The 23,778-nt window shown below is 43.7% G+C and overlaps 1 protein-coding gene across 1 annotated transcript in view; it reads left to right on the top strand.

Annotated features, from left to right (window-relative positions):
* Window positions 1-11,575, top strand: part of LOC146189840 (fatty acid synthase-like) — an 88,662-nt gene extending 77,087 nt beyond the window's left edge. Inside the window, exons 21-24 of the mRNA XM_084603329.1 lie at window positions 2,605-2,958; window positions 4,604-4,847; window positions 8,416-8,655; window positions 11,149-11,575. Coding sequence (XP_084459455.1) covers window positions 2,605-2,958; window positions 4,604-4,847; window positions 8,416-8,655; window positions 11,149-11,351 — 1,041 coding nt within the window. The 3' untranslated portion in view covers window positions 11,352-11,575. The remainder of the gene's footprint in view (window positions 1-2,604; window positions 2,959-4,603; window positions 4,848-8,415; window positions 8,656-11,148) is intronic.
* Window positions 11,576-23,778: the final 12,203 nt, after the last annotated feature.

The raw sequence follows: 23,778 nt of genomic DNA, 5'->3' as shown, positions 1-23,778 counted from the left end.
CTTCGTGACACCTTGCCGTCTCAAAAGAACTACTTCAATTTGCCGCTGCTTCCTACTTGGCTATGTCACGTGGTCTCGTGATCGCACGCAATTCGCCAAGCAATCGATGCCGACCCATATAACCTGCAAACTGCACCTTCATGCATGAAAGTTACAATGGTCACAATTTTACAGCTGTTACAGCTCTAGTGCATGAAGAAGGTGCGCTATTACAGCTTTAAGACGATGTTGTTAAAAGCTGTAATAACTATAGCGTTAAATGCCCCATTCACGGAAAATCCGGCGTCTGCGGCTGTCCGCAGGCTTGAGTTGTGCGCGAAAAATCATGAGCATGGAGCTAGCAGGCGATAGCTGGTAGCTGACATGGCCGAGCACTGACTGGAAGTACGGTTACTCGGGCAACTCTTTTCACATTTGAAGCTGACATCAGAACCAGTCTGCCAGAACGTTGCATTCTCATTACTCCTAGGACCTACGGGCACGTGCGTTTTGGTTAGAGCGGTGCTCTTTACTTAGGCTAGTATACCATTAGAGGCTCAGTGCGCCCCATAATTTGTTTCCTAGAAGCTTATCTAGGGCTAAAATACTAAAAGCGTTAGCGCGACCCTTATTGTAACCTCGCTTTCAGAGCGAGTTCTTATAGACCTAATGAAAAGAAGTTATAAAAGCAGTGACTCCTGTATGGAAAAGACAAAGACACTTCAAGGTTGACAGACGAAAAATGAACAAAAAGCAAACATACAACATTAGTTGCCAGAGACACACTTTATATGCATCATATTTTGCACTTTGAAGACTTAATCAGCAAATCTGGATTTTTGATCTAATTTGATTTATACTCTGGCAATCTTAAGGTTATAAATGCTATTGAATCGCCATATTTTCTTCTGGAGGACACACTTTTGTGTAATCGGACTAACCCCTGGAAATATGACGCAGTAGGGAAGATAGTAATGCAACTCCATCTTAATGCGAATCAGGAAAGAAGTAAATGACAATTATGTCCTGGTGCAGTATAAATGTCGGTGATGTCGGTTCGTACTATCGCGCATAAGTCTACCGCGCTTCAAGATCTCTCTATAAAGCACATTTCCGAAAATGTTTTCTTTCTGCAGTGTTCGATATATTCATAGATAGATTTAACGCGGTCAGTGCGTATTTATCCGCATTATACGGTCTTCCCTTTAGCCTTAAACCACTCGTAAATCACACAAATGCCCTAGCACCCTTCGATAACTCTGGACAAGTGTGCGGACGACCCTATGTCTGATTGTGTGAAAACTCATATTCCGGACGATTAAGCGGACGAGTGGCTTTCAACATCCTCGAAATGAATTGTGTGAGGAAGAAATTTTTTGGACGACGTAAGAGCACCGCCATTATTTTCAAGCTCTTGAAGTCGAAATGCAAACAATTAGGTTGGGAATTTTTTTAATTCTCGTAGAAATTATGCAAATGTAATATGGTTATGGCATTTTGGCCTGTTACTTACCTAAGTTCTAAAACATTGTTTGATCAACTAGCAATCAAGAACAGAGAGGCCCACATGAACGAGCACACAATTTTTGGCAGCAACTATGTGAGCCTTTGAAGAAGCGCTAACCTTTAATTGAAAATCAAGAGCAATTGTTTGCCGTCCTTTACAGATGCGTGGTATTTCTTTCGTGAACACACTACTCGAAGAACCTTCTCAGCAAACGAGTGAATTTGACCGCCACTAAGATAACGTAGCGGCCAAACTTGGTTAATAAAGTGTGGTCGCGTAGTCCACAAGACAAGAGTTTACGATATTGTCTACTTTTTTTGCAGCTTGTATGCTTTTCAAAATTGATGCGCGAAATAAATATTAGTTTTATTGGAAAATACATCCCCTTTAGGATTTTTCGCTAGTTTGGAATCGCCGCATGTAATATTTTAGCCAGGAGAGCATGCATTATTTCTTTTTAAATTTATCTGACACCCAAAAGGCGGCCTCCTTTCCCGTAATAATGGGAGCAAACAGAAAAGCATAAAAAGCACGGCTATTCCTGCCGCAGTGTCAAATCTGAGGAATCTGCGATTCCCGCGCCAAAACATCGTTCCTCTAAAGATACTCTGGCCGAAGAGTGACGCTGTCCGCACTCTCATTGGCCTCCCGTCCAGGCGTACCCCTCAGCACAGTTTACGTTTGAATGCCATGTGATTGGTTCTGAACTTGATAATTGATTGATTTAAAGGAAGGAAAAGGCGCGGTAACTGTCTCACTTGTTTGCTGTGGACACCTCAATGCGACCCTGTGTGTTTACTTGGCACCATATCTTATATTATAATTTAAAAATGAAGCTGCTTATCAGCCGGTATCGAAACGCAGTGAATGTTATAACGCTTGCTGAGACACATGAGCAAAGGGATTCGATGAACCAGAATACGCAAAATGCGTTAGGAAAATTCGAATGTCCTGGCTGCGTTGGCGAATTCCTTTCTTTCGAGTTAGAGTTTAAGCCCTTTATTGACTATTCGAAAACGTAGCTTGTTACGACAAGCCGTATTTTTACCAGTCGGAGATTCAACTGTATTTACTTATTTTTCACACCTGTAACTGTTAGCCACGTTCATTGCGTCCAGGTTCGGCCAGAAGAGAGCGCGCGCATCACTTGCCCGGTCTCGCCTTCTGTAATAGAGGCCGTAGTGCGCACCTATTTCTACGAGGACAAGTCGTACATAATCGCTGGAGGACTTGGTGGTTTCGGCCTGGAGCTGGTCGACTGGATGGTGGGCCGCGGATTTCGAAAGCTCCTGCTGAGCTCCCGATCTGGCTTGAGGACGGGTTACCAACACATGTGCCTTCAGCGGTGGAAACATGTTGGGGCTAAGGTGCTGGTGACAAAGGCGGACGTCTCGACGGAAGAAGGAGCTCGTCAGCTTATAGAAGAAGCCTCGGCTATGGGGTCTATTGGCGGAATCTTCAACCTGGCTATGGCAAGTAAACAAACATCTTTTACATTCGGTCAATTCACATAAAGTAAACAATGCTGACAACGCGCCTGGAAGACAGTCCGTGTTCTTATATTGCACAGGCTCCCTTGAATGCAATCCAGAGTTCTCGCCACGTACCAAAAAGCTGCACTTAATTGAAACACTGCTTAACAGAAAGCGTCGTGAATGTGAACATTCTTCTGTAATTTATGTCACCACTCACTCGCTTCTGTATCACATAATTTTGAGAATTGTTTGCCCTAACCGTTCAGCAAAGAGCTGTCATGATTATGTTCATCGAGTTGTTTAGTGAATGTTGAAGTTTGTGTATAAAGAACATGGTCAGCTGCTGAGACAATAACGCTACTGATGTGCTTAATATTGATGAAGTATTGGGTGTTAGAAGAAGAGGAAGAGGCGTGACAATATGTACCGTGAGTAACTTCGACTTTATAAAGAAAGACACTTTCTGGGTTTGAAGATAGTAGGAGTGATCCTTGCTTTCCTGCATATGCTCAGTGCCCCTCGTATGATAAATGTAGCCTTTTCTAGTCCACATGAAATACTATCCTTATCTAAGCCACTTACTGTTTATCCGAAGGTAACACGGCTGCATGGTTTGCCTTTCACTCATACAGCCTTACGATGTTCCTAACGACGAAAAATATTGTAAACGGAGAGCAATGTTCTGTTTCGTATTACAAAGGCTTAAAGCTTCAGGGGTGACATAGTCTCCACTGTGCGACCGAATAGCGACCCGCTCAGTTGGCAAAGACGACATACCTATATGTCCTTGTAGTGCTGGCAATCAATGATTCTGCGAAAAATAGGGACGTTACAGCGCGGATCTTCATAGCTGACGGTCTTAGTTGTGATTTTATGACACTCTATCCCATTTCGCACTTGCTTTTTATATGCGGGTTCTCACAGTGCTCTTAAAAAAATCAAGACCCGTTTTTGTTTTACCAATCGCGATTCTCTGTTCCTATTTTTCTAGCAGCAGAACTAAAGCTTCTACGATAGTCATGTAAACTTCGTAACCGAATCTTCATTATACAGGAATTAGGATATAAAATGGGTTCGGATTTCAGTGTGTATCAACATCTGACAAATTGCCAGCATTAGTAACTGATTTTTGCTCTAGCTGACTCTGCAAAAATGAAGTCAAGCATTCAGCCATGCTAAGTCGAAGATAATTTGTTCTGCTCTATTATTGTATTGCGTATTATTTTAGGGCATATTTCTGTATTTCATCTTTTATAAAATAAATCCGTAAATACTAAGCGTTAATTCCGAACATCTCTAGCTGTTCCCGACATAGAACTATCTCCGTCTTTGTGTAAATTCAATCATTACCACTACGTTACAATGAAATCAGCATTAAGTGTAAAAAATAAATCTGGCTTCTTTCCTTTGAGGTCTCCTTGGAAGTTTCAATTCCATTTTGTGTTAGGACCTCTAATGAAATCCATAAATATTTAAACACCTATATAGTCTACTATTTTCGATATCACAACAAATATTAACAAAATTATTGGTCGAAAATCTCGTCGTTGTGTCTACAAATATTCCTTAATTTTACTCCCCGAGCTTCTTTTTCGGTTCTTATTTTCGCTGCCCTCCCATCTACTCCTTTATCTGTCTGCAGGTTCTCATTGATGCTCTTCTGGAAAACCAGACGGCCGAGTCCTTCCATCTTGTGTGCAAACCGAAGATTGACGGCACCCAGCATCTGGACGAGCTTTCCCGCAGGCTCTGTCCCGACCTTGATCACTTTGTCGCCTTCTCGTCCGCGGTGAGCGGTCGGGGCAATGCTGGACAGACAAATTACGGCTACGCCAATTCGGCCATGGAGCGCATTTGTGAGCGCCGTGTCACGGATGGTCTACCCGGTAAGTTGTACCTCTCTAGAGCGCTTTCGAAAGAATTTTTATTTTTCCTCGGTTCCTTAGTCGATGCGTGTCTTTCCCCTTCCTCATCTAGAACTTCTGATTCAAAAGGAACGGCAAACTCCAACCGCATATCGTTCGTGCAATTCATATTAGTGAAAAGGCCGGCGACACATGGCCGACGTACTTGACGCATCGTAGACGTTGATTGCGCTTTGTGGGCCATCATTGCATTCGTTTCCCAGCAGCTTTCATCCACTTCCCATGAGGTGCCGAATGTTGTGAAAAAGCAGTAAAGGGTTATTGCGATTGGCACATTATATGTCCCTGACAAAACACTGGTTCTAGATACGTTGGCGTTGTGTGAAACGCTGAAAATTAAAAGGTTGGTTGGTTGGTTTGTGGGGTTTAACGTCCCAAAGCAACTCAGGCTATAAGAGACGCCGTAGTGGAGGACTCCGGAAATTTCGACCACCTGGGGTTCTTTAACGTGCACTGACATCGCACAGCACACGGGTGCCTTGATTTTCGCCTCCATCGAAAAGCTGCCGCCGAGGCCGGGATTCGATCCCGCATCTTTGGGAACAGTAGTCGAGCGCCGTAACCACTGCGCCACCCCGGCGGGGGCTGAAAATTAAAAAAGCTTAGAAACCTTATCAAGCATAGAAGTACCAACCTAAACATGTGTCTGGCATTACTGCAGTCCAAACCATAGAATGCCAAAAAATTGTGCTTCATTTCTTACTGTCTTTGCGGGATCAATTTTCATGAACGTCTGGTGACCACTGTGATGTATCATATGCATCGTAGAGCCTAGCCCCACTTCTAGACGGCAACGGTTTAATTCTAATGGAAAAGAGAGATTAGATTTTATCGCTCATGGAGGCGCAGAAAGAATCAGGAAGGAGAAGCTTCAGTTTGCAAATCAGGGCTTATCTTCACCAAGAAAAATGTGATCAGTGGTTCGCAAAATAGGCATGTGAAAGAACGTATTTCACATGCTATCACATGATCGTTCTAGAAAGGCGTTCCAACGTTCTGTATAGGATGAGAAATTTCATTACCAGTGAATATGTGTGATAGCGGTATGCATGTATATCCAACTAGGTCACGCAAAGACTGTATCTACCTCGATGTACATTGTAGCATTAGTTCGGCTTCTTAGATACTCGATTGCACCTTTATGAGGTTATCAAATATTCCTTAGTGCGTAAAAGACAAATAATTTAAACGCAACAATCGGAGTAGCAGAATACTAAGGATATCTTCAAAATATTTTCATTTTTTGTCATGAATATCTTTAATCTAATTTTCTTATCACGAAGCTTTGTAAACACCAGGAAAACTCAGTAGAAACAGGACGAGCGATCACCACTTTCATTAAACAACAACTAGTGAACAATAATAGAGAGTACACTTAACGCAAATGCAGATAAATCATAGATATTTTTATATACAGGGTGTTTGGGCTAAGATAGAACAAGATTTAGTAAAAACCCTAACTATAGTTTTGAGCTCAACTGAAAAGAATATTGTTGGGATTTATTTAAATGATATAAAAATACCAGCATATAATATTGATTTTTCTGTACTTTATTATTTACTCGTCATTATCATTATTATTTTGGTCTAAACCGTGTAGTACGCATAGACCATTCCGAAACCGAAGAAATCGGTCCGGCGTAGGCAGTTTAGAGATAATGGTCTTAGCGTATGCATGTTTCCCCTTCGAGGAAGTAAAAACCCGCTAAATATTTTTTAACATAACAACGATCAGGTCTCCCAATCATAAAATTTCTTGCTAAAACGCTGGTCTCAGAGTCAAAGATCAGCTTGTCAAAGTCAAAGGTGAGCGTCATACGTCTTACGTCAAGGTCGTAAATCGAAGGACAGGGAGTGGTCACACAGTCGAAATGGAGATCATCAAAAGCCACAGATCACTTTCCTATGCTACGCACTGGTCAGACCGATCTGCCTGAGGTCTACAGAGGCTTAAACCGCAAGCTAAATCCATCCTGTAGTCATATACTAGCGCTTTTGTTGCACTAAATACCACGTACCTGTTCCCCCTCTGCGTCCAAAAGTGTGGCGGTTACATCCTCTTCCGCTGTTTAAAACGCTACCAGACTCAAGTCTTGTGCGATCTCCATAACCGAACTCTGTGTCACTGCCAGTTATAAGACCATACCAACAACTATTTAAGAGCACGAAATACAAAACTGTGACAGAGTGGATACGGACAGATAGAAAGAGATGAACACACCCAATGCTGATAGGAGCAATGTGCAATGTGTGTTTGTGTCTTTCCATTTGTTCGTAATCTAGTGCTCTTAAAAAGAAACTGTCACGCCACCTTGGACTCAAGCAATTATGTATATAACTCACAATGCACCACAGCAACCCATTAAATGAGCAAAATTTGAACGAGGTAATCGCCTGCGCAGAGCTCGACCATAAAGCGTCACTGCACCCTTTCCTACGTCGAGTCGTAGTCGACGAAAGTATTTGAGAGGATGGCTGTGATTTCTCGCAGCAGACATTTGAAGGGTAATTTAGCTGAATTCTGTTGTTACCTGGAAGCCTGGGAGCGGTTTTCATGAACAGCGCTTGTAAGTCCGCGAGGCGGAGGAGCGAGACTTGCGGCCAACATTTGTTTCTGTTTTGGCCCTGTGGTCCAAACTTTCTTCAATTTTTAAAGTGCTTCCAAGCAGGGAAAGTTTTTCTTTTTCTTCGTGTGTGACTTTCAAGGGTGCGTTTAAAATAAACATCAGCCTAGATTCGAGAAACTACAGTAAGCATCAGCGACTGCAACATACATGGTAGACGATCACGCTGTCAGCATTCTTTGGCGCTCATCTCGCAACCGACTGTAAAGCGTAGCTTTTTCATGAGCAGTGCTGACGCGAGTCTGGCTTTTCTTTACCCAGTCGAAAATGAAAGCGGTGTAATGACGACGTGATCGGGGACCCGGAGATTGCTACCACGGGGCGGTTAAAAAAAAAAAAAAAAACATGCGCGGGCTTCCTTCTTTTTTTTTTTTTTTTTGGATTAATAAAGCAGCTCTAACGCTATCTCGTAGGAAGCGTCTTGGTCAGGCCATTTTCGTATGCGCTTGCCGTTTTTTTTTTTTCTGTTTACACAACAGCGCTAAGCCCATATTTAAGGATTTAATTCGCTAGTGTTGCCTAGCTTTCTAAGAGAGCGCAACTAAAAAATATAATAGATCATACTTTAGAGAAACGCTCTGAATATTCGACTTACTTCACTTCGGAGCAACACTATTTCGTATCCAGCTTTGTCTCTGTGCCAGTGCTTCCTGTAAATGCATTGCCAACTGCTAGAAACCATATAAAATGGCCGTCGTGCTCTATGTTTGCTTCTGAATGCTTAAAAAATGTGAAAATATAGGAGTGTGGTAATATTCATGAATAAAAAAAAACAGAGCTATACAGTCAAAATAGAGGTGGTGTATGGGGGAGGGGGCATCGTCACACAAAGTTGCATTCATGCCACAACAAAGCACTTCTCTTCTGAACCAGTCATGAGCCAAGAATGTGCTTAACCTTTCTAGGGCTGGCGATTCAGTGGGGACCGATCGGGGATATTGGTGTGCTGCACCGGACAAAGGGCACCGATGGTGTTGTTTCCGGCTGCGAACCACAAAGCATCAGCTCCTGCATGAACGCTTTGGACCAGTTCCTTAGCCATCGCCAGGCCGTGCTGTCCAGCATTGTGAAAGCGGACACCTCAGGGAAGGGCAAAGAAGAAACTAAGACAAGAGGTCTTGTGGAGACCATCGCTCACATCATTGGTCAGTGAATATATGTGTACGCAAATTTTTAACTGTAATTTTGTCTCGATTCCTGAGCACCCGAGTTGAGCAGGTAATTTGAAATCTGGTTGTTGCGATCATTGTTTAATGACTTGGATGCACGCATGTCACAGCTTTTTTTTTTTCTTCTAACTTTCCCACGCACCATCGCAAAAACCCGTTTTTTTTTTCCTATTAAAGCTCGCTGCTTAAGTAAGTCTAAAGGTTTGTTATTCCCCTTGCACTTTGCAATGCAAGTAAATCTCATTTATTGAAGATGCTTCTGTATCTTATTCTTGCTGAGATATGCACACAGGACACAAGCAATGTCCTGAAATATGACAGTAGAGTGAATATCAATACCTGACCAACTATCCCACGATGTTATGCTGCAAATTTTGGGCAAAAGGGTGCAGCGAGCTTTTTGATCTCGAGTCGCGCTTCGCGTTTCCTTGAGGTCCCTTCTATATAGGCTGAACATATCACTTCATGGCGTGTCTTCCACGCTTCGCTTCCATTGTGATCGCTATTGAATTCGGCTGGGCTACTCGCAAAACAGGCATTGTTATTGCAGCATTTTAGCCAATAAGGGTATTAGCTGAACAACAAGTGCGAAGACAATTGACTAAACCGCGCGCTAAATGCCGCTCAGACACTGCGAAACATCGATGCTGCGATGAGACCAGCTGAAACAGTTGGCTCTCGCTTCGACACTTCCACCTCAGCCTCCTTAGGCGGAACGCCAGTGTGAACACTGCCTGCAATACGCCCTCGCTATGCGCTCTCCAAGATATATTTGGCACAAGATAACAACGTATGACAATGTCTGTTACGATGAGATAGCACTTCGCAGAAATGGCTTCCCGTTGTTGAAGCTAGTGGGGGTATACTGACAAGTTTATGAATCTGCAGATGGGTTTGCCGGCCTATTTACAAATATTTTTTATTAAAGTCCGGAATCAAGGAACAGATCAGTAGCTCAGCAGGTGCGCGTAGCCATGCACGCTACTATACACAATATAAAACGGCTAATATCTCAAGTCCCGATGAGAATATCGTAAGAATTATAGAAGAAGATGAGAAGCCTCCTTTCTTCTCGCCTAAATGCTGGTCGAGTGAGCACCAAACGAGGTAAATTTCTTCACCTACCACATCGTATGAGTAACGACGCACAAATGATTTCAGGCTGGTTTGCGCAGCCACGCCTGGGTAAACGCAGAGCTCGTGTAAAAGCAGTGCGCTAAAGTAGCTTAAGTTGTTTTTAAACCATTCATCAGACATGGCTTGTTTGGCGCATACCTTGTTTAAAAAAACGTAAGGTAACTTTTTTTATAAAAAGCGATTTATCGCCTCTACCTAACTTCACGAATACATTCACAGGCCGGAGGCACATTCTGTATGATATCTCTAGGGTACATGAGGAACCGAAAAAAAGCTGACTTTGGAGCTTACAAATGCTTTCCACGACGCAATAACAACACTCCTATATTTTGTATCCACAACACAATAAAAGAATGCAAACAAGTATAGAAAGTTTCCTTGATTCGATTATTTTCTCGTCATTGGAAAGGCATGCAGAAATAATCAACTTCGCGCACTAAGAAACAGACGAGAAAACAATCAAAGTAATGACTCTAGTAACTTGAGTAGTTCAATTACCGGTACGCTTATAGAAATCACAGAAAACCTGTTTCTATGCCGGCAATGACTCCGCAAGTGCCACAATGAAAAGAAAACCGATTTCGCCACCACAGCTCATATTAGAGGTGGGCAGACAGATCTCAAAAGCGTTCTTCTAATGAAGCATTACGGCAGCTGGCAGGTATTAGACTCTACATGACAGAGGATCAGACCAAAACAGAGAGCACTACAGCAAAACAATCAAAAAGGCTAATATTTACTTCATATGAAATCTAAAAAGCCCTCAAGAGTGTTCTTCTGAGGAAGCACTATGGTGGCTTGATATGTTAGGCTGGGACTGACAACGGATCAAAGAGAAACGAAAGAGGAACAATAATGTAGAAAAGCTGTTCTGGACTTTTGAAATAAGGTTACCTATGTGATACTCATTCCCCGTCGTAACAAGCTTCGTAAATAATCTGTCAAATTCCTTGGGTGCTATGCACTCTGAATTGGAGGGGATATGTTTGTAATCAATTTTAATGAACGCAATTACACAGCAAGATAACGCGGCTGTTCTTTTTATATCAAGAACTAGGTGAGAGTGTTAACATCTTATCCAAGGGGTATTACTGAAACGAAAATCCACGCAATATTTTCAGTTCAATTCAGCTCAATTTAATTAGCTTCTACGATAGAGTCTCAGATTTGACATTTCTTTTTTGCTTCTAGCAGCCGGTTATCAAAGATTATCTCAAGTTTATTTTTATTCTGTTTATGAGCTCCTTAGGTTCATTTTAATGTAATTACTTGCGTGAAACTTTTAGTTGTGCTGGACTTAACACAAGCATTTTGTATTATGGCTCCCAACAGGAGTCAAGGAGCCATCCACCTTGAACCCTGACACGAGCCTTGGCGAGTTGGGTTTGGATTCTTTGATGGCCATCGAAGTGAAGCAGACTTTGGATAGAAACTACGACTTCAACCTGCCGGTATCGGAGATACGCCAACTTACCTTCAACCGCCTGAGAGAAATGGATGGTGGTGCCTGCGAGCGAGCGCGCTACACCAACTAGTGTCAAGGCTGCCTGAAAACAAAATAGTGCTCCTAAATGCAAATGTCATGGCTTAAAATTGAAACAGATTAAAAACGCGGGGAGAATATCTGGTTGGGAGATCTTTAAGACGAAAGCCTTACTAACTCCACTGCGCGAAAATCTATCTCGCATTGCTATTTTTATAGTTATAGTTGTCATTGTCAACAAATGGCTGCACCCATTGTTATGGCGCCTCCACACAGCATCAGAAATAAAGCTATGTTGCTGCAGATTTCTCTTATTTTGTATCAACGTTTTCTCAAAACATTCCGGTTGGTATCTGCCATTTCGCTTTCTATTTATAATGAATCTGCTGGCCAATTTGAAGCTATTACGCGAAAGGAATTCATAACGACGACTTATGAAACTGCATCTATACGCCTTAGTCATCTCAACACACCATGTGACGAAGCGCAGTGGGTGCAGTGAGCGGAGGAGGATTGAAGCGGGCGCCGTCACAAAAGCAGGGCGACAACAGAGGGCTCCGTGTTGGCCCTGGACAGTGGGCCGCGTTGGGCATGGTAGCGTGAGCCGCAAGAGGAAGGAAGTGTGGGGAACAGCCATCGCGGTAGCACATAACCTGAGACAGCTTTGGAGTAATACGCGTAGGTGGTCCTTAGTTTCTCTGCTGATTTTTTTTGTCTAGTTAGAGAGTGTTTAACTATTTTATTTCCGAGCTGGCGTGGAAGCCCTGCTTCCGAGCTGTGACTTGAGTATAGCACATAACAATAATCCGCACTGTCAATCTGGTATTCAAAATAGAGTAGCTGTTGTTGAGAAGTAGTTTTCACGGCGACTAGCTAATGAATTACATCACGCGTTACGACGCATCGCGCCAGAAAAGCGTCCAATCTACATGTGCGTAGTATAAAAAACAGGCGCCAGACTTCACCTCTAAGCTAAATTGAATCTGAGAGTAGGCAAGGTTATATTCAGGAAACATTTCCCATAAAAGACTTAGATATTCAACAGTGGATATTTTGCGCTACATTAACCTGAGGCGACGTTATCCACAAGAGTACCATGCTGGACGGATCTCTCCATAACCAGTCGCCTCCTAACCTTGCTAAATGGGTCCTCAATTGTGTGAAGAGTGCTATCCCTATTCAGAATGGGCTTCTAAGACGTATCAAGACGAGCAGTTCTTCAATCATACTGCCGAGACTTTTAAGAAAGCTAAACGCTAGAAGAATGTTTCTCCAAACATGAATATATTCGCTGCCATTGTGACACTTATGGTAACCCGTGCTTTGGCGGCATAATTCCTTCGGCCCATAAAGCTAGCGATTCTTGCAACCCTTTAATCAACTGTTTACGCTGGAAAATATTACTCCTTCCTCGTTCTGGCGCTGTCCTCTCAGAAGCACCTGCCCTAATACAAGGTATAGATCACCCTCCCTTCCCTGGCATACGTTCAAGACCACCAATTTGGCTAAAATAACCTACTCGCAGGCCCGCACCTCACATTGTTTTGGAAATCTGTAAACATATTTGGGTAATTCACTCACATGGCCAGCTACTACCTTAACCTCTAATTTTACATTTGAGCTTATATTGATAGCGAAGAAACAGAGAACTTCTTTCTATGTCATACAATGTCATAATTACGCATATAACTTGCGTAAGAGAAACTACTTTTGGATCAGTCAGTCAGTCAGTTCAATCGTTCAGTCGTGTCCGACTCTTCGTGACCCTATGGACCATGTCACGCCACGCTTTCCGGTCTCTCACTATCTTCCTAACATCACATAACTTCATCTGCAGTGCCTCGAGGATGCCATCTAACCATCGCGTTCGCTGCCTACCCCTTTTCCGCCGACCCTCAATCTTTCCCAACATCAAATCTTTCTCCAGCGACTCCTCTCTTCTCATCAGATGACCAAAGTAGCTGAGCTTTAACTTTATAATTTGACCCTCTAATGAGCAGTGAGGGTTTATGATCGACAATATCGACTGATTTGATCTTCTGGCAGTCCAAGGAACTCTCAAGAGTCTTCGCCAGCACCACAATTCAAACGCGTCAATTTTTCGGCGGTCAGCCTTTTTCACAGTCCAACTCTCGCATCCATACATCACAACTGGAAAGACCATAGCATGAGTTATACGGATCTTGGTTGGCAGACTAATGTCTCTGCTCTTTACTAGGCGGTCAAGGCTAACCATTGCTCTTTTTCCCAGAAGCAGGCGTCTCCTAATTTCATGGCTGCAGTCTCCTTCTGAGGTAATCTTTGAGCCCAAGAAGAGATATGATACTTTTGGATACTTCTCAGCATAAGGGCGGGAATGTATAATGACAAATTAGAGCAGAAAATAAACATCGTGTGCATTACAAAACAGATTAATAAGATATATGTTTGCACTGTATACAGGATGGAACAACAGCTTTAGAGCCTAAAGTCGATGCCTTTCATGTGCACTCATGTAATAAAAATATCAAATGCTAGGACGTGCTCCACGGCGGCGGACAAACGGTAGTGTAAAGAAATTTTGATTGTAAATTTGAAAAAAAAGCGACTCCATATGATTCCTTTAACCATGACATTCCTGTATACCTATGGAGGGCTTAATTTTGTTCTGAAATATTCGGGCGTTCTTAGATCGCCTATAGCAAGTTTCAGAAAGGTTTATTCTAGGCTTGAGCCTTGTCCTACACTTTGGTACAAAATAAACAGATTCTTAGATTTAAACTGAGGTTTCTCCCCAAAGGGGTCTAAAAGAGCATTCCTGGATCTCCTGGTAAGTCATAGAAAGGCCGAGAGTTTGATGATGTTTTTAGGCAGTGGATGCATCAGACTTGTTGAACGCTCCGAAAATAGTTTCGCCGTAGCCATAATTAAAGCACTGATAAAAGGCACAAATAGGTGTTTTGGCAAGTGGGTATCGCAATGCAAGCAATCACTAACGATACACTGCTGCTGAAACCATTTATCGTCTAGCAGAAACTTTAAAATAACAAAACATGTATGCCTCGTACAAATAATACCTGCGTTCCGCGCAGGTAATCGATGAAGGGTGACTTGTTGCGCGACTATACCTTCGTTAGAGAGGCGAGAAATATTCACCTGTGCGTGTTTTAAGCAGTAGATAACGCAAGATAAAGCTTTAAACAGCCGCACATGTCACAAGATTCATATAGCACAGACGACGTAACGACGTCAGGAAAACGACGACGCCGTCTTGTGCATCCACGCTGGGGTATAATATACCAGCAACGACCCTTAGTGTGTGGCGTAATTAGGTTTTGGGATTTTTAGCTATTTGGTCAAGCTGGGCTTGCTGATAGGACGTCACAAGGTACTGAGATATCTGAGCGCGATTTCTACGTAGCTGCTGTTACCGTCTTGAGAGACATTTTGGGATGCATTCCCAGACAGCGCTTTTTCGGAGACACTGTCAGTCAGTTTGTTGAATCCAGGGCAACTGTGTAAACGTATGCGCTTTAAAAACGACAGAAACCATTACTGTACCCATTATGCACTAAGCACAGGGAGCGAATCAATAGCTCATTGAAAGGAAAACAACGTTTTAGCGTTTGAATGGTAGACTGAATGTGTGGGGAGGAAAACATGTTGCGCCATGTGAATACCTAGCATTGATACGGCCAAAGAGTTTACAATATGATTCGGTGCCAACCAAGATATGTAATAATTAATTAGTAGTTATACTTTGGTAGTAACATCTTTAACAATAGATACTTGTTTATAATTTACGTATCTTTAACTTTACCTCTCCGTACTCTTCAGTGCTGTTCAGTACTCTTTAACAGTACGCTGAAGTCAATGAAAGCATTTGACTTCATTGGTTGCACACCTTTTATTTCCAATGAAGTCAAATGAAGTGCAAATGCTTGAATTGTCCACCAGAAACGCAAGCTTTAAGGTGAGTAACGCAAGTTGACATAACGTAAATTTTCATTGACTTCAAATTTCTTTAGAACATGATACAATCCGCTCGAACAGGAAAACTTTCCAGTCAAAGGCATTGAAAGGGCTGAGCATGAAGAAAAAGAGGGTAGCTTTAGTGCATATAGTGCCATTATTAATATCGCGTAAATTGAGAAGCATCATTGGTCTACTCAATATACATCAACGGAAATCAAGCGTAAAGTTTAAAACAATTGCCGGTGATTACGTTGCTTTCTAACGCCAAATTTGAGTGCAGCTCATTGGTTGTTTCAGCTTTTTGATAGATTGAGGCAATTAATTTGAGCAAGACATATATGTACAATTACAGACAACTTATTTTTCACACTGCCTTCTTCAAAAAGCACTCCACTAACAGATTTTGGTTTAAACGCGTATGTGACCTGTGCTGCAATGGTAAAGGGGATGGTGGAATTAGGCAGAGTAACTGTGCACGCAGCGGCAGACTAAGAACTTCCACCGGTTGCCTCGCTCATGGCTCAGAAACAAATGGCAGAGGATAAATTATTTCCATAGGCAGGCGGTTCGCAGTGGCGAACGGCGGCGGCTATGAGTTTCGGCTCGGGAGGCGCAGGCTACTGAGCTTTGCATCGGACACAACCAGCGTTCCCTTGAACGCAACAAGTTCACCAGCATTGTAGACTGAACCCACTTTTATGCCGGGAGCATGCGATGCCGGCAGACGCTTTCCTGCGCACTGCATAAGTGCGAAAACCTGCTGCTGCACACGGTGCATTACGTTTGCACTTTTTATCATTGTCATTATAAACTAAATGTACAGGCACTATCATTTATAACGTCATCACTATTATTATTTATGGTACAAGGTAAGGTTTACCTGCCCAATCAAGCACCTTAGAATGGATTTTAGAGCTTTGGGTGAATCTGTATTACGGTATGGTGTCACGGTATATGGCTCTTGTTCGAATTTCAGAATTTTTCAGGTCAATAAACTGCTATATCGATTTGCAAATAATATTACGTATGGGGCTGTCCCAGATAACTTAACCCCGCCGGGGTGGCGCAGTGGTTACAGCGCTGGAGCACTGTTCCCAAGGACGCGGGATCAAATCCCGGCCTCGGCGGCAGCTTTCCGTTGGAGGCAAAAAGCAAGGCGCCCGTGTGCTGTGCGATGTCAGTGCACTTTAAAGAACCCCAGGTGGTCAAAATTTCTGGAGTCCTCCACTACCACCTTTCTCATAGCCTGAGTTGTTTTGGGAAGTTAAACCTCACGAACCAACCAACCAGATAACTTAGATGAGAGTGCTAAACTGATCAGTTCAGAAATCTGTCTTCTGTCAGATCTTTTTGCTTTAGTACTTATCACAAGAAATGGTTTTCGAATACCTCCCTCAGGATAGACCTAGAGTGTTTAGCAGAAATGAACGTTTTAAACTACCAAGGGTGTACACTGATTACAGAAAAAGGTGTCGTACCTATTCCGTCCCCTTTCACTTTAATCGATTGCCAAACGAAATTGTACAGTTGAGTTCTCTTGCTCAAGTTAAGCGAGAAGCACAGAAATGGTTGTTTAGTCAGTCTACACAACATGCCACGTGAAAGTGTTTTTACCCTGTACTATATTGTATGATGTCCCTTTGATTTATTGTTGTTTATTTTGGCGTGGAGCACGCGCCCGTCGATTGTCATGGCCCGCCCACAAGGGCTCCTCCGCTTCTTCCGGCACGAGAATGTACTCTGTATTGAAAAATAATAAAATTTTGTATGTATGTATGTATGTATGTATGTATGTATGTATGTATGTATGTATGTATGTATGTATGTATGTATGTATGTATGTATGTATGTATGTATGTATGTATGTATGTATGTATGTATGTATGTATGTATGTATGTATGTATGTATGTATGTATGTATGTATGTATGTATGTATGTATCACTAACTGCAGCGTCATTGTCATCGCTACTACCATCCTCACGGTAGACAAGGATAATTATGTACGTTTCACGATCCCGGGCGTGGAGCAGTTTTTAAAGCACTCGGCTGGCTATCCAAGGGATGGGGTTGTTCGGTTTCCGGTGGAGGTAGGATTTATTATTGCAAAAGCAATACTACGCGAGGTTTCAGCCCGTAGCGTAAACCCGGCCTGTAGCCACGTTTGACATTTAGACCAACCGAAAGTGGGGCCCCTCTTCAAGCCTTCGGGTAAACCCAGTCGGTAGCCACGCCGCCCCGCAGAAGAAGAACGTGCCACTAAGGCATGTTCATACAGCTTGGTTAAAGCGAGACTTTATATGTGGGCTGGCAGGTGCTACCAACTTGGGTCTCTCGTTTCTCATGAAATGGTTACGTCAGAATCAGCTTGCCACCCCTACAGGCCACTAAGGCACGCTCATACGGCATGGTTAAGAAGGCATTTATATGTGGGCTGGCAGGAGTTGCCTACTTGGGTCTCTCGTTTCACATGGGGCGGTTATGTCAGAATCAGCCTGCCAAGACCTTGACATTCACGTTACCCCTATAGGCCACTAAAGCACGTTCATAGGGCTTGATTAAAGCGGGGCTTTATATGCGGGCTAGCAGGAGCTGCCAACTTGGGTCTCTCATTTCACATGGGACGGGTCAGAATTAGCCTGCCAGGACCCTGACATTCAAGTTACCCCTATAGGCCACTAAGGCACGTTCATACGGCTTGGTTAAAGCGGGGCTCTATATGTGGGCTGGCAGGAGCTGCCAACTTGAGTCTCTCGTTTCACATGGGACGGTTATGTCAGAATCAGCCTGCCAGGACCCTAACATTCACGTTACCCCTATAGGCCACTAAGGCACGTTCATACGGCTTGGTTAAATCGGGCTGGGGAAGAAGAAAGAGAAGAACGCTCGGTCACCCGCAGCTAATGCTTCGCTCGATATTGGGTTCAGCAGCGTTGAACTCTTCTAATTTTTTATTAATTTATTTATAGATATGGTTACGAGGGACAACGGCGACGCCGCTAAACGCATTAACGGGCGCCAAAGAGCAGCAGTCTAAAAAAAGCATTGGCAGTCGTTTCTTTCGCGTTCAGTTAGACAGGCTGAACGTACACAGGTAAATTGGAGAAGCTAAATCTGGTCGCAGTTTCTTTCTCACAAAAAGTTACGTTTAACAGGTGCCCTTTGAATTCAAGAAACATTTCATTGCAACACATTACTGCGAGTAGAGGGAGCAGCTGCACTCTATTCTACTTATTTCTCGTGCTAAAATTTGCCAGTTGGAAATGTCCCGTTCTCCGTATTTCTTTTCCCCCTTTGGCCGTGTTTAATAATGCTGGCCACATGACCAAGCAGCATATAGAAAAGCAGTTCTGTTGTTATCTTCTGTGCACTCCCCGCTTGCTGGATAATTGTAGACGCAGTCTGGTCACAGGCGGCTCTGCCAGACAACGTCTTTCCGAGAATATTGGAAGAGTGGCCTGGTGTGACGCAAGTTCGAGCTTCTCACGTAGCACGCTATATCGCCTATGGCCAGTGAAGACAGTCCGTTAGCTGCCAGTCGACGACGAATAAAGTGGATACTACAAAAATATTGAAAGCGCTTTTTGGAATGAATATACTGCCTCTCGGAGAGCTCACGTTGTCCTGGTATTTTCCCTGTATCCGCCTGCGTCCTCATTAAGCGTTTTTTTTTTCGGAACGAATATATTGAAAGTGCAGGCAGTGCTCTACTTCTCGGAGGACTCGTGTTCTCCTGGTATCCTCCTGTTCGCCACCTGCGTCCTCATTCAGAAACCTTTATATCGCTGGTGGAAGGGTACGGATATAGCTTCCTGCTTTGCTTAATTGAAGTCGATTACACGAAATTCTAACTAGCCAATAAAGCGGAAAATATGTTATCTTGTTGTTTTTCGTGATGGGTGCACTGGTCTCTCTCGGACGCATACCGCATACCGTTCAGGCATACACATCACATTTCCTTGCTGTCCCTCCATCTACCCCACTTTGGACAGGTTTATGCGGCGCTGTCACCGCAGTCAGAACAGCTTTGCTCGACGGACAACGTTTCACGTGATACAAAGGTTATGTCCTGTGTGCATACTCTGGCAGCCTAATTGAACAAATTCTTTTCCCCTCTGCCTCTACCGAAAGACCAAAGAGAGAAAAGTGTACTTGCTTTTTGCTACTAAAATAATGATTAAAAATAAAAGAAAAGTTAGAGGTACTTAAGACAGGATGAGAAGGAAGGGAATCTTAAAATATTTCAGGACACTATGTTCATGAAGTGGCAGAGACAAAACTATTACGCCCACTTATTATATTTTCTTTCTAGCTATCATACATAAAAATGGGACTCGAGAAAATGTGCAGCTTCCGAGCATCTAGATGCGAGAAAATTTGCTTTCCGGTGTAAATGAAGCCTCGGTACATATTAAACGAACTCCGAGAAAGCTGCATTCGAATGGTAGAAAATGCAAGAACCTTCTCACAATGCACTTTTCTATCTGCTAGCCTGCGCGTGTTATACCTCCTGCTTTGGCATAATGCGACATAGTGTCCTCATGCGCCCGCTATTTCTCCATAAATCCACGTCTTGTCCACGGATTGTCCGAGTATGCCAAGAAAAATCTGTTTGACGATTACTTTTGACATAGAGCGTACGTATGATAAAGCCATGTTTTTATATATGCGAATCCGAGCTTAATTTGCAGTTTTCCTCTTTAGCCAGCGTTAATTGGCATTCAAATTTTCCCGACCGTCGGGTGTTATAAAGGTGCAGATGGCATGTTATTGTCGGTACTGCAATAGCGTTTAGTCGACCTCGACTTAAGCAGCACGTTTCTGTTTTGAGCAAACATATTTAGCCAAGTTTCATGTGCGAACTTCTTACACTCATGTTTTAGGGGTAAGACTGAACCTCCTTAATGACTGCCCTCTGCGGCCCACCTTACGGAGTTAGGTTCAGTTTTACGCACTTAGCCGCTCGCGTAATCACAACTTCCTTAATGTGGCCGCTATACTTTTACCACACGGATACAACACACCTATTCCAAAGTAAAGTCATAGGAAAAGAAAATATAAAAACAGGATACTCGGCTGAAACTGGCCTCAGAAAGTACATCACAACTACGCAGGCGTCTAGTATTCTCACCCAACGCCAGAGGGCACAAACAGCAAACAAATGTTTTTTTAAATTCAAGCATACAACTTTCTTGCTAAATAATTATCTTATGCTCTTAGGCCCCTATTTTGACATTCATATTAAGATGTAATTTATTGAAGAAACATGCAAGGCTGCAAGTCGTCTGCTCTATCAGATCGGTATTGCTGTAGTGCACAACACGACTTCTCGCTTGCTGGATAACAGGTGAGACACGTTTTCTTTTTTTTCTTCTTGAAAACATCTACATAAAATACAGCAAAGACTAGTGTTGCGTTTTTACATCCCAGTCAGTTGTTTCTATAAGGCGCAGTACGGCATTCAAAGCGCGGCGCCCATGCAGGCTTTGTTCCTAAAGTAATAGAATGGAATTAGGGGCCAGAGCGCACTTATTTCGCTGGGCAGCTTAAGGGCAAGGTCGTGCGCATTTGTGAAAACCTGCGCCTGTTTGTTGCTCTGACAATTTCAGGCAGATTTTTCGGCGCAGGCGCTGAATTGGTATGTATTTCAAATCGCGAAAGGGCTCATATTTGTATATTTCGAGTATACTATATCTTCCCCTGTCGCCGATTCTTATTTAAGGCCTGTCACACTAGCGCGACACGACGCCGACGCAGACACAACGACACTGACGGTCGGCCAACTCGTCTACCGACTGTGTCTGAGGCCGACCAAGCTGCCACATTAGGCCGGCAACGACATCAACACGACAAAAAACCAAATGTCTTCCCAGTGTGACTGGCTTTGAGGCCGGGGAAAGTGAAAAAACCAGTCTGCCAACTGTCGGTGACCGAGTCTTCCCGAGATCGGCCGCCGAGCAAAAACTTTCTCGAAACTCAAAGCCGACTCAGTACACCACGTCGACGGCGAATACCTTTCAGCACTAATACACATAAAAAGCAGAATCAATGCATAATCCCTGACCACACATAAAAAAGTAGAATCAGTGCATAATCTCTGAACAAAACACGAGCGTGAGCTGCCAAAATACCTGGGGCCGCCGAATGCGTGTGGAATATCAACGGCAGCATTTTCCTTTCGGGGCGAGGGAATTCGGGGCGCATAGATTTGCGGCGCGCGTCGGGACCGTGAGCAATCTTTCTGCCTTTCTGAATTGCACGCGTGACTTGCGCACTGCATAAGTGCTTGTGGCATTGCCCGACCATGTTCTTTCGTTTGTGCAATAAAACTGGAGACAGGATTCTCGTTTGCCACCTCGACCGCTTTCACAAGCTCTAAAAAAATAGGCATGTCTGCTAGAATCATTGTCGATGCGTCTTTCCCCCGCACGTGAGCTTCAAATGTTCGACTTCTGAGTTCTTCGAAGGCGACTGTCGTCTTTTGGCTTTCTTTCTCTTGCGCAGAGTTATCTAGTACAGGATCAAGATGTTGCGCTCTTTCAAAGTCTTCCGATGGTGGTCCTAAAACAATCTCGTTTGTACATAGGACAGAAGTGCCTGTAAAGGGCTCAATAATTTCTTTGCTATCTGAGAGCCCCGTCTGGGTTGGTTCGTGATTGCAATGCCTCTAGCCCAAAGGTGTTTCCCACTGCATGGTAGCCACTCCTCTGTGAATGCTGACATCGCACTGGGACCATTTAACATCACTCTAAGCAATGAATTTCTGCGATGCCTCGTTATACTGTGATTCCTCCGCAGATGTCTTTGAGGTTGACTCCAATAAGTGAAAATAGGGCATCGGTGTGAAAAGGTGGCACTCATGACTTGCCCGTCTATAAGCTCAATTGCAGAATAAGTGGTTAAGTCGAAAGATGGTTCGGTGAAAGTTTCCAGTAAAGCTGCGTTCGTAGACAATGTAGCTACTGCAGGGAGCTGCTGGCTTGGTAAAGTGACGGCTGTCGGCAGCGGGAGTAGGCGCCTCAAGACCCTCAATGTGGCGGCTTACGAACTTTAATGTCCGTGTGGCAGTCTCCTCGTACTCCTGTACAGCTGTGACGTCTTCTGCACAACCGTCGACTTTGTTAGGCATGCATTTTTTTTCATTCTGCACACGCAGACCGTCGTTGAAGGTTTTTAGCCTGGCGTTAATGAGCTTCAAGCCCAGAATAGTCAATTAGTTCGACTTCAGCAGATCACTTACCTCATGGCAGAGCCGGTACGCTATGGACCTCTTGATGCGGTCCATGGCGTACCGCTAAAGCCTTCTTCTCTGTCCGGTAGGGTTCGATGGCGGAGCTACCGGTATCTTCCTGGAGAGTTGTTGTCGTTCCTCTTGCAACCTCCAGGAAGGATCGATGGAGGAGTTTCCACATTTCTCCGCCATGCTGGTCTTGGTTTGTGCCCAGATTTCATGCGCATTTTTTATCTTGCCCTGAAATAAAAAGGTTCCTCTACACTTCGTCTCTTTAATAAATATTTCATGCTAAATGACTGCTTCTCCAAGCAGAAGACAATCGCGCTAGACATAAAGGACCTTTGTTGACTTATCAATCCACGCCTAACTAATAAAAGTACACGTTTCTGTGCATCTTACATTCATAATAACTTCGGGGTGACGAAATTCGCAGAAGGGGTTAAATGAGACATTCTGTGCACCTGAGGCAACAGACAAACAAGGGTAACACACAAGCGATTCGAAATTTGAGCCAGTGAAACCGAAACAAGAAGTGTTTGCCGGTTGGTTTCACGCACCTTGCGTGCGCTCAAATCCACTGGGCAGCGCGTAAGCGACTTGAAATTCGCGCCAGTGAAACCGAAACCGGAAGCGTTCGAAAGTGTGGGCAAGTTGTTCTCACCTACTGCTAGGCGCGCTAGAGTTGATTGGGCCGCTGGGGTCTATGGTAGTGTCTATTCATTCTTTCTCTATGGTAAAGTGCGTACAGTAATAAGATACCTAGAAACGTACAGGCCCATTCGGTACACATATAAAGCCCCTCTATAACTAAGCCGTCGGAACGCCTTTACTCAGCTTAAGGTTTGCTCGTCTGGCTTGTAATCCATGGCTCTAGTGTTCTATTCTCATTATACCTTCTAATCGGAAGCTGCTGAGTTCGGAACTCAGGTAGCAGTCCATACGATCACCATGCCTGCATCCGCTTGACCTGCCAACTCCCACATGCCAGTGACATAAGCGCTTAATGAAAACCCACTAATGCGATTCCATTGAAATACTCGTAATGTGTCCCCCAGAGTGCTCGACGTCGCATCCGTGCTCCTCATCCTCCTCTACGTTCCACCTTATACTTCCACTTTTCGCTCTTCCGCCGATACCCTCGTCATCATCCAGTCCCATCCCCCCTTCTTTTTATACTCGCCCTTGTAAACGAGCATTGTATTGCGAAAGCAATACTACTCGCACTTTCAAGCCTTCGCGTGACCCGGCCGCGGTTACGTCTTACCCACGTGACGCTGTGACGTCGCACCCCA

Source organism: Amblyomma maculatum, chromosome 5 (assembly GCF_055883805.1).
Source record: "Amblyomma maculatum isolate TAMU_Amacu chromosome 5, ASM5588380v1, whole genome shotgun sequence".
NCBI classification, from domain to species: Eukaryota; Metazoa; Arthropoda; class Arachnida; order Ixodida; family Ixodidae; genus Amblyomma; species Amblyomma maculatum.
Note: the sequence above shows the minus strand (reverse complement) of the source record. Positions and strands in the feature narration are given on the sequence as shown.